A 16,724-nucleotide genomic window follows, 5' to 3' on the forward strand; every position below is an offset into this window, starting at 1 on the left:
TCACTCGGCCAACTTCGGTTACTCCTCTACACCAAACCATGTTTCCAAACAGAGTTATCTTTCCGTGACCCGCAAATTATATTTTTAACAATGAGTTGAATTCTATAGGAGGTGTTGGAACTCCCGCAAACAGTGCCGGTGGTGCAAGTAAGTTATAAAAATAAATACAACTGACAAAAGGTTAAGGACCACCTTAAAGTAAAACAAGACAGGAATATTTGGTCATTTAAGTAATAGATATTTTTTAATTGAGGATTTCGAAAAATATAGGAGTCCATTAGATGATCTGGTCAGGAAAAGGATGAGGATTACAGACAAGAGTAGTGATAACCATCGTCATGTGTATCCCTCTCTCACTTGGAGAGAGAGAGAGAAATGGGGTTTAACGTCCACTCGACTAACATATGGTTCAATTTTATTTCCATAATTCGCTTGCGCGTAGGGATCTTTAGCTGTGGGAGGAAACTGGAGGACCCGGAGGAAACCCACGAGGTTGGACAGGCGACCCTACTCCTTGTCACGTACAACCGGGGATTCGAAACCATGCCAGTTGACTCAATGACAGACTTTATGATACAGCTAACCATTCAGCCATCCAACCCCCCCCCCCTCTCTCACTTGGATCACGTCCTCAACACCTCTTGTTTGATTAGTACCATGGTACCAAAGGAACCTGATACTATTCTTCTTGGAGTGGCAAGACTTATGCTGGAAGTATTTTGTGATGGATATTACATGGTTCCAAATAAAAACCATCTGAATTTATTGTTGATGGTTAAATATCAAACAGACCTCATTTTAAACGGTGGTGCTTATCTTTTTGACACACATAATTTTTACCTGTACTACTGCTCAAAAGCTTTTAATTTTGTTTTAAAATTCTGTTAATTCGTTGATAAATCACGTTATTCTATTCTCTAGTCATGGTAGTCAGTTAAACTTGAAACCTGTATGTTTAAGTTGTAACCACTGTAAAAAGGATGGCTGTAGAAGAATCATGTTCGTTCTGAATCTAAATGTAAAACCTATTCCCCCCCCCCTCCCCAGCCGCTGATCAACAGAAATGAGCAAAGTGAACCTGGGCACTAAACAATATTCAGAATACAAGTTATTTAGAAGTTTATTTTGTTTGTGGCTTGATAAATACAAGAGAACACTTTTCAAGACGTCGTCAGAAATGAACTGTGAAAAAACTTGTATTTAATACACCGGTATATTAGTCATGGTTTATTCAATACAGTTACTAAATGCAGCTTTAACAAACTACATTTTTTAATGGTTTATTTACAGAGAAGAAATGGGAAACATTACCAGGCTGCCAGACACGCCCCATTGATAACAAAGGTCTGCCTGCTGCCGCTGTACACAAAACACCCAACCCAGAACCAATCGATGCCACAAAATTGCCGCTAGCAGAAAAAATTCGACGACTTTCAATGTTTTTACGAAGTGAAAAAAAAGTAATCAATGAAATTATGGTGAGGTTTTATTTATTAAAGATACATTATGGGAGATGGAGATAAGATAACGAGTTAGCAGTTCTCACTATAATAGTTAAAAACTACATAATGTAAAGGGAATTTGCTGAAAATGTCAGTCAAATTGGTCCACTATGAACCGAAAACTAAGCGGATGAAAGTTTCGCCTAGCCTCGAAACTAATAGTCTCGATTGTCTATTGTTGTGATTTAATTATCAATGAGCGATAGCAGCATATAGAATTGTAATCCAGTCGACATCGAAGGCTAGCCTTGACATCGGGAGTTTATTATGGTCTGGATAAGTTAATTAATGTCTAATTAATAATTTAGATAAGATTTCAGGCCTAAAGAAAGACCTGAAATTGACAGGTTTAGCTCTTGCATAATGCATGTTTAATATTTTTCACAATAATCTTATTAAAAACACAGATTCTGCTTTATTTTTATTTTTATTTTTATTCAAGCATGTATTACGTATAAAATTCTTTTATTTGCCCATCTACATAAGACCAGTTGGTCGAGTTTGGGTGGTCGAAGCGTTAATGCGTCATTACCCGCTTGTACGTGACAAGGAGTAGGGTCGTCTGTTCAACCTCGTGCGTTTTCTCCATGTCCTCAGGGTTTCCTTCCACTGCTAAAGACCCCTAATGAAATAAAATGAACTATATGTTAGTCCCGAAATGACCTAGTGTCGAGTGAACAATAAAGCCCATTTTCCTCTCTTTCCCATTAAATCCTATTTTATTTCATTTTAGTTGTTTGAGAATTCTCTGATGAGTTGTAAAGTTGGAATTTGACCAGATTTTTTGATCGATGGCATGGTACAAGGAAAGAACGGATCCTTTTTCACTGGCCGACTTAATCTGGGTGGTGTGTTCCTAGCCAGAGCTATCGGCATCAACAAGAAAGAAATCAAACTGTCATGTTTCAAGAAGGCGGTGGAACTTTATCGTACCCTTCCTGTCACTGAAATTTTGAACCAGGATGATATGACCCCAAAAGTTATCAAGGAGAAACTGGAGAATTTTAACTCGACCGTTGCTAAGATGGAGAAAGAAACAATTGCAGAGTTACCCCCACCATCTATTTTGAAACAGATCCAAGATATTCTAACCAATCCTAAATATGCTTCAACCAATTCAGTCAGCAAAATGGAGTTGGCGGCCTCTGTGGCTAAATGTCGAGTCTGTTGTCGATATGATGTAGAGAGTTGTAAAGCTGAATCAGGGAAAGTTTATCATAAGGGAATGTACTTTATTGACAACATACTACAAGGTGCAGGTGTTTCAGTTTCCAAAAAAACTGCTAAGTCATTGTGTTATAATATGGTGGTTGAACGACTGACCACCATGAATGTTGAACATGGCAACATCTTAGATGGTGTCGAACAGTCTGTCATAACAGAAGCAGAAGCACAGGTTCAGAGCACTTTGGTAAAGGCAGCACCAAATCCTAGGGCATTTGATCTCCGTGAACAGTTTGTCAAAATGAACGAACTTAGCAGTGCCACGCATCCTGCATCCATCATTACTGTCTTGGATGGAATTTTCAACGATGTAAAATTGACGCCCATTTGTCTATACCGTCGTAGCATGAACACAGAAATAGAAAAGGAGAAAATTTTCTGTAACCTCTATCTAGCTGGTCATCTCATCATGATTGGTGAAGCAGAGAACCGAACAGATGCCCAAGCAGACGCTTACTCTAAAGCCCGATAGGTTTCACGAACTGTGACCCCGAGTTCATCCTCCCCCAACACAGTAAACTTCAACCACACGACCAAGCAGCAACAGATGTTATCGACTTTCGTGTCAAGGGCAACTGCATTTTGGAAGATAACTGTTCGAATCTTCATCGCTTACAATGGACCCGAAAACCTATATCAACACTACCAGCCAAGGATATCGTTGTCTTTGAGGACGTCAGTTGGATAGTAGATCGTAAAGTTCAAGGTTTCTATATTTTACAACATTTATGTTTTGTCAACAATATGTTGTTGGAATGGGAGTTTTTTGACAATGATGATCGTGTATTCAGGTAAGTTGCCTTAAGGCCTAGTCTGGTCTCCCGGCCATAATCTTAAGGCCTAGTCTTGTGTCTTCCGGTCTCAACTGTAAGGCTTAGTCTTGTATCTTCTGGCCTCAACTGTAAGGCCTAGTCTTGTGTCTCTTAAGACCTAGTCTTGAATCTCTTAAGACCTACTGTAGTCTTGCGTCTTCCGGCCTTAACTGTAAGACTTAGGCTGTGTTTCCTGGCCTTAGCCTTCAAGCCAGAATTTCATATTTTCTATGAAAGTCAAAACATAATTATTTCTATGTCTTTTGCTCAATAGGTTATCAACTCACTATTATACGACTATGGGCATTATTTCCCACCCTTAAAAATCATTGACACAGGAAATAATAACACAATTACCTCCCTTGTTTTCCTATTGCCTCCATGCATTAGCTATCTTCAAATGTTGGAATTCGAAAATGATAATTTTGCCAATTTCGCAGCTGGCAATAGTGAATTATAGGATTAATAGGATTATTCTTTAACAAGGTAGGACTGTGTATGGATACCATCTATTTTAAGGCTTTATTTTAATAAATTTTAAAAATATAACTTAACAAATATGAAATTGTAGCTTTAAGATCTAGTCTTGTCCCATTGATCAAAATTTTGAAATGTTCAGTTTGCTTGTTACTCTTCTTTTGTTTTTAGGGGTGGTTGAGTGGTCCAAGCTCATAAGATCTTTCATTGAGTCAAACCTCCTGGGTGTCAGTCCAAAAATGTTGGTTTGTTTTGTGTGAGTGTTAATCCCCATTTCTCTCTTTTTTTACTTTAAGATGTCAGATGAAGATACAGAAGGAAGATGTTGGAACCGAACCTGCAGTGTCTCTTAGTAAGATAGGCTCTAGAAATTTTGCAGCAGCTGATATCTTGTTTAAGCTCTACGAAACACAACCAGTCATAGAGGTAAGTTATTCTATTGAATACTTGAATTAGCTTTAGGGCTATGGATTCCTGAGCTAAATAGGGCCTACATTATATAAAGATAGGTTGCCAGGCAACTAAACATACGCCCACAGCAGCTAAATCGTCCGAGCGGTCGACAAGAGTTGTCGTATATTTGTTCTTTTGTAGGTAATTAGGGGGCATTTAATAGACAACTTCATACAGATGACATTATAATTTTCGTCGTTTGAGGGTTCACAAGGTTCTAAAAACTAAAATAAGGGCTGTAACTCAGGAAGTAATCTACAGAAATTATTGAAATTCGACAGACTTTTTCGTTTTACTAATTCAAATAATACATATCAATTTCATACAGATCGGATGATAACTTTTGTCGTTCGAACGTTCACAAGATTCAACAAAGTAGAACAAGGGCCATAACTCTAGAAGTAATTGACAGAAATTGCTGACATTCAATAGGCTTCTTCATTTCACTAATTTAAATGATGCATATGAATTTCATACAGATTGGGTGATAACTTTTGTCGTTCAAGCGTTCACAAGATTCAACAATGTGAAACAAGGGCCATAACTCTAGATGTAATTAACGGAAATTTGCTGAAACTCAATAGGCTTGTTCGTTTTACTAATTTAAACGATACCTTTAAATTTCATACAGATCGTATAATAACTTTTGTCGTTAAAGCAACCACAAGGTACAACAAAGTGAAACAAGGGCCATAACTCATGGCGTAATTAAAGGAAATTGCTGAACTTCAATAGGATTCTTCGTTTCACTAATTTAAATCATGCATATCAATTTCAAACAGATCGGATGATAACTGTTGTCATTAGAGCATTCACAAGATTCAACAAAGTGAAACAAGGGCCATAACTCTAGATGATTAACGGAAATTGCTGAAATTCAATAGGCTTCTTTGTTTTACTAATTTAAATGATGCATATAAATTTCATACAGATCGGTTGATAACTTTTCTCGTTTGAGCGTTCACAAGGTTCAATAACATGAAACAAGGGCCATAACTCTAGACGTAATAAAGTGAAATTGCTGAAATTAAATAGGCTTCTTCGTTTCACTAATTTAAATAATGCATGTAAATTTCAGAAAGATCGGATGATAACTTTTGGAGTTAGAGCGTTCACAAGGTTCAATAAAGTGAAACAAGGGCCATAACTCTAGACGTAATAAACAGAAATTGTTGAAATTCAATAGGCTTCTTCGTTTCACTAACATAAATATTGCATATAAATTTCACAAAGATCGTATGTTAACTTTTGGCATTAGAGCGTTCACAAGGTTCAACAAAGTGAAACAAGGGCCATAACTCTAGACGTAATAAACAGAAGTTATTGAAATTAAATAGGCTTCTTCATCTCACTAATGAAAACAACATATATCAATTTTAAAACAATTGGATGATAACTTTTGGCGTTAGAGCGTTCACAAGAAATTGTGGACGATGGACGGACGGACCGACGGACGTACCGACAGACGGACGGACGGGGGCGACGGCAATATACGTCCACATTTCAGTGTGGGCGTATAAAAACCAATTTAGCCAAGCATTGCATTTCTACACCCTTTCACTGAAGCAACGTTCCTGTCCCTTGAGCAGGGTTATCCTGTGACAACACCAGAAGATTGATATATGGGTGGGCTGGTCTAGTGGTCTAATGCATGCCCTTTAGATCATAAGATATGTCCTTGAATCAATTTGAGCCAAGCTTGTATGTGACAAGGAGTAGAATCTCATGTCCAGTATCGTGCATTTTTTTCCCGTTCCGTCAACATGCTGCCAATGGCTATACAAGGGACCTTTTTTCTTGTCCAGTCCATCTTGCCCTTGCAACAAGACGAAAAAAGGCTGGAAAAACCTGAGGAACTTCATTGGCCAGATTAAAAACAGATTCTTATCAATGAGCCAGTGTCCTACACACCGAGTCAGAACCCACCGAGCCAGCGGTTTACCCACAGAGGTGGGTCTTTACCCACTGAGACATTGTCTTACCAACTGAGCTGGTGGCTTAACCCCTGAGCCGATGGCTTATCCACAGAGCTGGCACCTCATGTACTGAGCCACCTTGGTTTTCGTTCTGCTCTTGTATTGCACATAAAAATGCCTTCCTGGCTAGGCACAGATTTGACCTTTAATTGATGAATGCCATTATTTAAAGTTAACCTAGATATCATGTCTTAGTAAATCGTTTTTCATTCCAGGTTTCTGCTTACACTAAACCTGATCAAGCGATAGAATCTGTCAGTTTTGATACGTTGCTTAAAGAAGCGGAGGTGTTGAAGAAAGCTGCCGAGGATGCAGGAGAAAACGTTACAGCTACTACAGCTGAGGGAACTGATTCAGAAACTGAGACCAGTGACACAGATGTTGAAATGAAGGAAGAAGTAACAGATTCACAGGCTAAGAAGAAATATCCTAGAAAACCACATTACCGTCATGCTGATAGATTTATTTTAAAAGCTGCCCAGGCACGACTAGACGAATTCATTAAAGTTAAAATGCTAAAAGATCTACTGTTTGGACCTGCTTTCCCTCATCATATCACACGCCAGATTAACGGCTTACTGTATAACCTCCCCGTTCCAGTTCGCTTTATAAATCATTCCACTAGAAATCAGATGTACACCATTGTAACGCAAAGTATGTCACCGATCAAAATTGTCGCATTTCTCAAAGCCAACGGTGGACAGTCTGGTCGCTTTCGTTTAGTCGACAAATCAGAACTTCCGACACATAAGGACATTTTACCAGAACTTAAAAGTAGGGAAATTTTAACTAAGATCAAATCCAAATTTTAGTAGAAATTTCAATTTTGATTGGCTAAGCACTAAAACCAATCAAATTGTTGGCTTTTTTTTGCTAATAAATATAAGTGCTAGTCTAATGTCTTGTCTCAATTACATCTTCAACAGTATGGTTTTGTTTCTAGTTTAAAATCCAAATATTTGTCTAAAGTCTTTACCAGTTGTGTGGTTGAGTGGTCTGATGTATGCTTTAGATCATAAGGTCTGTCATTGATTCAAGTGCCATGGTTTGTTTTGAAGGTACTTCCAACCTTATTTGTCTTATTTTCGCCAGTCATGTTTGGCCGTTTTGACTGACTTGCAGTGAAATTGACCAACTGGAGAATACTAGTAGATCATAAGGTCTGTCTAAAGTTTAGACAAATATTTGGATTTTAAACTAGATTTATAAGGGGCATTTTAAAGGGGCATTGGCGCCATTGGGTAAGATTAGATAAGAGCTGACAGTTCTCGCTATAATAGTTCAACAATAAATAATAGAAACAGAAAATGCTGAAATTTCAGTCAGATTGCTTTGCTCTGAACCGAGATATAGGTGATTCAGTTTTAGGCTACAGAGCCAATTTTCTGAAAGGTAACCTTTTCTGTGGTTCAAGTATCTGATGTGAGAATCTGGGCCCTGTTTCTCGAAATCTTAACAGTGGGAATGCAGTCGACCCTACTCTTGGAAACGAAGCTAAGCCTCTTCACTAAATGACAGACCTTATTATCCAACACGAATGCATTATCATTTGACTCCACCCCCTCCCCTGCAGTGACACATGAATGTTGTGACCAATAACCACTTTCCTGTCTTAAGGCCTTTGAAAACAGTATTCCTCATTATTAATTTGTCCCAACTAATCATGGTTCATGAATGCGTGTTCTCGATATGTTGACACTTCTACGATGGTGGGTGACTACGAGTCATGAGTGAAATAATCTTATTTCGTTTAATCTGTTATACTAATATAGAGAAAATACAATTTACATTTTATGGATATAACTTTTATGGATATAACTGTTACAACAAATAACACATCTACACAAATTTTAAAGTTGACCTCATTTCAATCAAAGTAAATACATGTACCCGTAAGTATTGTTTATATTCGCGTTACGTTTGGTAGTGGAACAGTGACACTGACATATTGTACATCGTTGACTTCAGGGTTAGGCTTGTTGTCTACCAAAGTTAGGTTAATATCTTCCACTACACTGCAAAGTCAGTAACATCATCAAGCTAACCTTTGCTAAAAGGTTAATGTTAATAACATCCACCAATTAGTCTATACACTAAACACAAGACCTGCAGCATTCAATCTCTGTGATCTGTAAATAATTAATAAAAAAACATATGAACTTACTTCAAATTTACACACTATAACTTATTACATAAACTTTATGTAGATAAGGAAAGTGAATTTTGAGATGCACTCCAATGACAAGTAGTTGATTTACATAAAAATTTACAAAAATAAGAACTGTTAATGAAAATAATAAACTGATTTACCTCAAGATAGATAATTGGAAATATTTTCTATACTTTTCTTCTGAAAAATGAAAGGGCGTAGTTTTATTATAAAACAAGGAACATGTACTACAAAAACATATAATTATTAATGTACCCCCTCGCCAACACGTACATTTGGAATTCATTTAATATAGTTAACTAAAAAAAATGTTAAAATCACAATTAATTATGATACCACAATTACAGGCTGGTAAAATCAACACAAAGTTCATACATTAGATTATAATAACCAGAATCGACTTTAAACTGATGTCTCTCACATATCAATGCCATAACTCTTGCAGTAATCATCAGATCTCGCTGAAAATCAATAGGCGTCTTGTCTCATGACCTTAAACACTGTGTATAAATTTAAAGTCAATTGGATTTTAAATTTAGCCTCTAGAGTGTTCACAAGATTTTTCAAAGTGATCAAGGGCCATAACTCTGGTAGTAATTATCGGATATCGCTGAAAATCATTAGGCTTCTTCGTCTCATGACCTTACACACTGTGTAACAATTTGGAGTCCATTGGATATTAACTTTAGCCTCTAGAGCGTTCACAAGATTTATCAAAGTGATCAAGGGCTATAACTCTGGCAGTAAATATCAGATATTAACTTTAGTCTCTAGAGCGTTCACAAGAAATTGTGGACGACGGACGTATAAAAATAAAAACAAAGTTTAAAAGAATCAACTTAATTAACAAAAACAATAATTAAACAATCAAAAACTAAACAGATAAATCAAATTCAAACGGAACAAATAAAGCAAAGAAAAGGAAAAAAGCAGTTCATTACCATTCTACATTAAAAAAATAAAGGAAATCAACTTGCGAAAAAAACTTTCATAAAATAAGAGTAAAGTAACACTAATGTTAATACTTTTTTAACGACACTACTTGGGCTCCCGGCACCCCTACACCCAAGCCTATCCACACCACAACAAAGGTCCATTTCATTGATTTTTTTCAATTTAATGGTCAAAGCCATCAAAAAAAAAACCAACCCATTTAAAACACTGAAAAAATAATTTCAAATTCTACCTTTATAATCAAGAAATATAAACTTTAAATATGTAATATGTAATTCAGATCTAATTTTCCATCAAAATCAATGTAAATGGACCTTTGTTGACCAGATAAGCAAATTACATTGATACTAACTTCAGACTTTACAATTTTGTATAGAATTCGAACATTAAATGATCATGCGACCGAACCTCCAGCATGAGGTCCCTAACAATATCTATTTAAGAATAACAGAAACCATAAATTAAAGGCGTTTTTAGGACCTGAGCTTCGACCATATTAGATAGTAAAAGCTTAATTGATTCTATTAGTTAAGTATAATATTTGAAATTAGATCTATAATATATAATTATGATTTTAATAAATCTTAGCTGACAATAACGTGCGGATTTCATTCAGTTTTAAAATTGGTACTATATAGAGCCTAGCCAGTATAGCGATTCTGAAGGGAAAATACCGCTTATGACTCATGACGTCACTCAAATATGACAGAAAAGCACTTATTTTGGTGCCATCCCACGCATTGACTGGTATATAGAGCGTTTTGATCATTTGAAACTTTGAGTTTGACCTGAAACCCTATTAATTAATAAATAGGTAATATTAATAAAACAATACTACTAGGCCTATTTATTAGTATTTAGAATATATATCATATGTAGGCCTACATACACTGTCATACAGTGCCTTTATTTACAAGTTACATCTGATTTATTAACTGATTATCAGACTTATCCATTTGTGTGTATCTCATTGATCATTCTCAGGCTCAAGTTATACTCCTGACAAGTCCACGAGTCACGATACTGTGACCCCCTGTTGGTTGCACTTACTTGTAGTTAAACTGTCACTACTACAACTTAAGGGGTATAAATAAAATGCTTGAAATGAAGTCGGACTAGGTAGATATCTAGGCCTAATTATAATGTAGACTTGTTTTCATATCGATTACCCGACGCCAAGACCACTTCTACTGTACTAGCACTAATTTCAATGTAGGCTACTTAGTAGTCTTACCCCAAAAGTTAGAAAAGACTTCGTCAGCAAAAAAAATTATTTACAATCGGTACATCTATGATTAAGATTTGATTTATGCAGTTTTAGTCAAATACTAGCCTACTATAAAGTAACAAACTTCATTTACATTACCCAGGTCAGAAAATCTCCTCAGAAAATAAAAGACAACTGTTTAGTGTTTGTAGCCCAATAAATATAAGAAGCTGACGCCGTTAAAAACAGTGTTAGCCTAAACATCAGAATATTGCGCCAAAAGCAAACCAGTTAAAAATATAATTTGCGGGTCACGGAAAGATAATTCTGTTTGGAAACATGGTTTGGTGTAGAGGAGTAACCGAAGTTGGCCGAGTGAAATCTGCAGCCGGTTGCCGAGTGAAAAATAGAAAGTAACTCATTGAAGATCCAGTATTGTGCGCGATTGACACACATGGCCAAAGTACAAGTAGTACGCAATCAAATGTGTGTTTCAGAACCATGGCCCGACACCCAGAGATATTTCTGGTGGTGACAGCTATTTTTATAATATTCTTAGGACGATATGGAAGCAGGTAATTTGGTTAGCGAGTCTAAAAATTATTTGTTGTCTTGTGACGTTTTTTTGTTAAAACAATAAAACATAATAAGTAGGGCCAGGGGATCAGACCTTTAGAATGTTTACAAAAATTGTGAGGGTTGTCTATTAATAAAATATTATTAGGTGACTGCATCATTCCATATGGTGTGCTGTAGTCTCTAGCGTCATTTGGCATATATCTGGGGTAACTGGAGTTCACTTTGCTAAACACATTGGTCGGAAAAAGGTCTGCTATTGGTAGGGTGACCCATGTACTCACAGAAATACAGTCCACCGCTGATAGTTCGAGACTACCACTGAAGCGTGCACATTCGCCGTGCCAAGACCAACTTTCTGACAGTATGATACTATAAATAGCCATGGCACGTGCAATTCTCTACAAATCTATCAACTATTACAGCCGTAAAAAATTTATTGTTGACGATTTTGAATAGCAGTTAAATTAAGCTTCTTGGTTATTACAGCAGATTTAGAAATTACGTTCGTTTCATTTTTTAAATCGCTTTATCATTAACTGTACCGTTAAGAGCGGCATCTTTTGGTTTAGTAAAAATAATATCTCTGAATCACTCGGGTTAGACAGGAACATGATACTAGCAGTAGTTTCATTTTACTTTTACAAGCTTCTTAAAACGATTGTTGAGCTACCTAACGTGCTTATTTCTAAATTCAATTTCTTGTTCTAGCTTTCTGTTACGTTTCGTAAAAAATTAGTCTTGATTATCCCGACCTGTCAATCAGACGTAGAATGGTCGATAGACTGGTTAAGCGAGACTAATTTCAAAACAAGGGCACGTAACCTATCTTTTACTCAAAAGTGTCTGGATGTTATGGACGACTCTTGGAACCTGTTTTCAGTCTATTATTTATACATGATTAATGGTCATAGCTTATTAAGTACAACATGATCGTTTATTTAGTGACTATAATTGTGTGAAACAGATTTGAGGCTTGGCATATATATAAATATTGTGGCGTAATTGTCGAGATATATGGAGATATGTAATTATGGTGGGTCACCGTACTATTTGCAAGAATATCGAGAAACATTAAGTATTTTTAGCGCATAATGAAACGAAGACGAAAGTAAAAGTTTCACTTTCAGTTTCGTTTTTAATTGTCGGAGGATACCAGTCAGCCTACCTAGAGCGATCATTGTAGTGTTCTTCAGTTTCAGGCCCGTACTTGGCTCGGGTATCCTGACGATGAAGATAGCTTCAAATGGTATTGGCAGGCAGTTATTGTTTTTGATTTAGCCCACCAATTTTTCCCAAAAAAGTGAACTTACAGAATTCGATTCTAATCTTACCCATGCCACTAGGTACTCGCATTCCGAAAAGTTATCTCTAGGCTCGGGGCCCTTGGTAAAGTGTCCCAGCTGTCCTCCTCTCTCACAGGCCCTGTAAGCTATAATTAGGGCTGTAGTGTAATTTATCTGACCATATTGTATCACATATCAGTCTCCTTTACAAATAGTTAATTACAAGATTTATCAATTCCAATCCTAAACAATATCATATTTGTGAGAAGTGGTCGAGCGGTGAATACAGAATTCAAGTGACAGTAGATAAGCCTATTTGTCTAACTGCTGCTGGGCAGTTAGAGTTAACTCCTTATTAATGCTAAATTATGTCCTATAAGCTTACTTGTACATCCAAATAAATGATCAACAAATTTGCTATCCTTCTTAAATGATTCCAATTTGAATTAGCCTATAACCCAAGAAATCGAATAATTATTTGAAATCCATCTCTAATAATTTACATTTACCTTGGACAACAGTGTGGGAGTCTGGGTATGATTCCAAAGTTGGCAGAGAAAGTCCTTCTGACTTTTTCTGGCATGGTCTCCCATGTCAGTGGTGCAGGACGCCGAAGGAGGACCTGGCAAGCAAAGTTCTCCGTCTAGTTATTTGGATGGGACGATGAACCGAACTCCTGTGTACACATTTGCATACACTTAAACGAACCCTTGACTGTTGGAATTCAAATTAAGAGTTGGACGTAGCGGCCCTGTCCAGGCAAAGTTTCCCTCAAAGCTCGCTGTATGACGTACATGTATGCCCCTCTTCATTAGCCCAATGTGCACAACGTTAAACTCCCATTTCATTTCTTTTTAAGTTTTATTAACTCCTTGAAGCTAACCCATGATTTCACCCATGTCCCATCTATTATTGAGCATTTCCTGATTTAACTGTTTAGTCATATCACCTTAAATCAAAACATTTTTTTTTTGCTGAGATTAGTGCTACATGTACTTTACTTTGAAATAAACCAAATGTTTGGTCATAGGCCAGTCTCAAACAAACCTCAATTTCAAAGTTGTCACTTTTCATTGCAGTTTACAGGCCAAAACCATAACAGAACCTCCTAAGGAACCAAAGCGATTTTTTCCATCTTTTTCACCAGTAATAGATTTGCCTTATGGAAATTTGGAACCTGTTGTAAATATTTTAGAAAAAGATAGATTTATATTTGTAATGTACTATGCACCATGGTGTGCCAAATCTATGACTATGAGATGGGAATTTCAGAAAGCAGCCAAATTCATGCAAAATCAGGTGAGTTAAATCATTACCTTTATTGGTATTTAAGCTTATAAATAAATATAAACCAAATTGGATTTCTTTCATACTAGAAATGAAATGAAATGGGGTTTAACGTCCTAGTGTTCTGCACCAACTGGTTTAATGAATGACGGGCATACACCATACAGTGTGCTATGAGGAAGGATTTGCTCATACAACGGCACTACGGTCTACTCTTACACGATACCTCATTTTTTTGTCCCATCCAAATAACTAAGCATTTTTCCTTGCCAAGCCCTCCATCCTGCATCACTGACAAAGGGGAACCACATCGGAAAATCCTGATGAACTTTATTGGTCAACAAAGGGATCTAACTCATGACCTCCAGGTTAGCGAGCCAGTGTCTTACTGAGTCACCGTGGCTCCCTTTTCATACTAGAGCTGCTTGAATTGAGTAGAAAATAAATTGTACATTCACTGGATTTTATGTGTTGATTTGATTTGTGCCTTGATATTTTGTCTTCATATCAAATTTTACATAAATAATGTTAAGATGAAAGCAATTTGGTGTTCAAACTGTAACTAAAATTAGTAAACAAGCTGATTTTTGCTGCTTAAAGCTTTCAAAACAAACTTTACTTAGCCAGGGCTTAGCTTACCCCATCAGATCAATGCAATTCACTTTTTTTATTTTGACTTAAATCACACCAAAATGCGGTAGGTGAATTTTTAAAACCTCTCATAATAAATTATTTCAAAATTCTTTTTATTTGCATTAATAAAAATCTATTCAAAAATTTTAAGGTTAAATTTATTTGTATTAATTTGCAATAAAAAAAAATATTTTCATAATTTTAAGGTAAAATTTATTGGTATTAATTGTTGGTGGCCCGAAGGATCATGTCGTAAGAGATATAAATTTGTAATGTTTCCTGTTCTATATGCATACTTTTCTCAATTAGATGGATACAGATATTTAGGTAGGTGCATATTTTTTAAATATTGGGGCAATTCCATGGCAGAAAATGAAAAATGCAAAACAAGAAAATCCTTGTAATGTAAAGGAAGAAATTTTTTTTTTTTTCAAATTCAGAAATGATGCCATTTAATGAATCTGGTACAGTTTATAATGTACAAATGCTTTGGTCAAAAACTTTTAAACACAAGTTTTCTGATTGTTTTTACTAGAATTTTAGCCATTTAAACATTTAATACTACATCAGTTTCTATTTATAGAAGGGATTCAGTATTTGTGTTTTTATAAAGGATATGTCCCTCCTTGGTTATGAAATATCCATTTGTACTACATTTATTATAGCTACTCTTTAAAAAAACAAGTTTAATATACCCTAAATTACACTGTAATTCTGTTACATGCCCACCTAAAAGTTTCCAGCATTTTTTGGTTGCCTATTTTTACAAGTTACTGTTTCTAATTTTTATACGACCACATTTTCATGTGGACATATATTGTCTTCAACCCTGTTTGTGTCCGTCCGTCTGACTGTTCACATTTTTTTGTAGATACTCTACAGGTCACAATTTTTAATTGATTTTGACGAAACTTGAAATATAAGTCTATCTCCCAAAGATCTCAGTTCTTTTCGATATTGGAATGTATCGGACCATAATTTCATGGATTATGGCCCCCGATTTACGACAAAACATGTTTTTAGCTTGTCACAATTTTCATCTGATTTTAATGAAACTTGAAATGCTTGTTTATAGCCCAAAGATCTTGGTTCCTTTCGATATTTGTGCATATTGAATTGTAACTTCCTTAATTATGGGCCCTGATTGTACGAAAAATCGCCTTTTTAATTTGTGGTCCCTCTAGAGGTCACAATTATTATCCGATTTTAAAAAATATTTTATTTTATCACTGTTATACCCTAATGACGATTGAGTTCCAATTTTGTGAAAATCAACCAAAACTGCCTAAATAGCGGCTCCTTGTACGCAAATACTGTAAAAGTTTGTCATACCAAGGTTGTTGACCCTCTAAAAGTCACAATTGTTATCAGATTTTGATGAAACTTAAAATATATGTTTAGATATATGTCCCAAAGATCTTGGTTCCTTTTGCTATTTGTGCATATCTGACCGTAACTTCCTGGCCCCCGATTGTACGAAATATATCACCATTCCACCATAATGAAAGTTGAATTTGAACTTCGAACAGTAAAATCGAAATAAAACTGCCTGACAAAATGGCCGCTCTTTGTACGCATTACGCAAATTGTGAAAAAGTATGTAATACAAAGGTTGTGGACCCTCTAGAGTTCACAATTTTTATCTGGTTTTGATGAAACTTAAAATTTATCTTTATGTCCCAAAGTTCTCAGTCCCTTTCCATATTTGTGCACTTCAGACTATAACTTTTTGGATTATGGCCCCTGATTGTAGGAAAAATCGCTTTTGATTTTAGCTTGTTCTCTATCTTTATTTATTTTCTTTTTTGTACTGTTGCTACGCAAATACTTAATTCCTGGCACCAATAGATTTCCAAAATTAATTGTCAGGTGATCAAGGTTGCAAAGAGTATTTCAAATTCATTTCTGTTGTTAACTGACAGAAATTTGGTGCACTTTTTTTGCTCTTAATAAAAATTCAAAAGATTCAACTCCACAAGAAAAAATGAAATGTTATAGAGATAAAATAAAACTAGATGAAGATCAAGATCATGTAGGAATAGATGATCATCAGCTTGTTGTAAAATTGCTAAGACCACAAACTTTGAGAAAATTGAAGTCAAGAGTTCTAAAAAGTCTCCCTCATTCTCCAAATAAGAGTTCTGCAGTTGTCACAGCAATTGCATCA

The 16,724-nt window shown here is 35.9% G+C and overlaps 1 protein-coding gene and 2 long non-coding RNA genes across 5 annotated transcripts in view; 2 read left to right on the forward strand and 1 right to left on the reverse strand.

Annotated features, from left to right (window-relative positions):
- Positions 1-16,724, forward strand: part of LOC126811833 (thioredoxin domain-containing protein 11) — a 33,696-nt gene that overhangs the window by 116 nt on the left and 16,856 nt on the right. The window contains exons 2-4 of the mRNA XM_050537767.2: positions 11,217-11,350; positions 13,717-13,936; positions 14,764-14,884. Of these exons, the coding sequence (XP_050393724.2) occupies positions 11,217-11,350; positions 13,717-13,936; positions 14,764-14,884 (475 nt within the window). The remainder of the gene's footprint in view (positions 1-11,216; positions 11,351-13,716; positions 13,937-14,763; positions 14,885-16,724) is intronic.
- LOC126811842 (uncharacterized) lies at positions 155-7,342 on the forward strand. Of its 3 annotated transcripts, none has more exons than XR_007675749.2 (5): positions 155-407; positions 1,291-1,478; positions 2,236-3,517; positions 4,312-4,441; positions 6,660-7,342. It is a non-coding gene; the product is annotated as an uncharacterized LOC126811842 (long non-coding RNA). The 3 variants fall into 3 exon arrangements; XR_007675750.2 differs by lacking the exon at positions 155-407 and adding an exon at positions 558-808; XR_007675748.2 differs by lacking the exon at positions 155-407 and having other exon boundaries at positions 824-1,478.
- LOC126811844 (uncharacterized) lies at positions 8,261-11,226 on the reverse strand. The gene is made up of 3 exons (XR_007675751.2): positions 10,935-11,226; positions 8,755-8,794; positions 8,261-8,573 (listed from the first exon to the last, which is right to left on the reverse strand). It is a non-coding gene; the product is annotated as an uncharacterized LOC126811844 (long non-coding RNA).

Source organism: Patella vulgata, chromosome 2 (genome assembly GCF_932274485.2).
Source record: "Patella vulgata chromosome 2, xgPatVulg1.2, whole genome shotgun sequence".
NCBI classification, from domain to species: Eukaryota; Metazoa; Mollusca; class Gastropoda; family Patellidae; genus Patella; species Patella vulgata.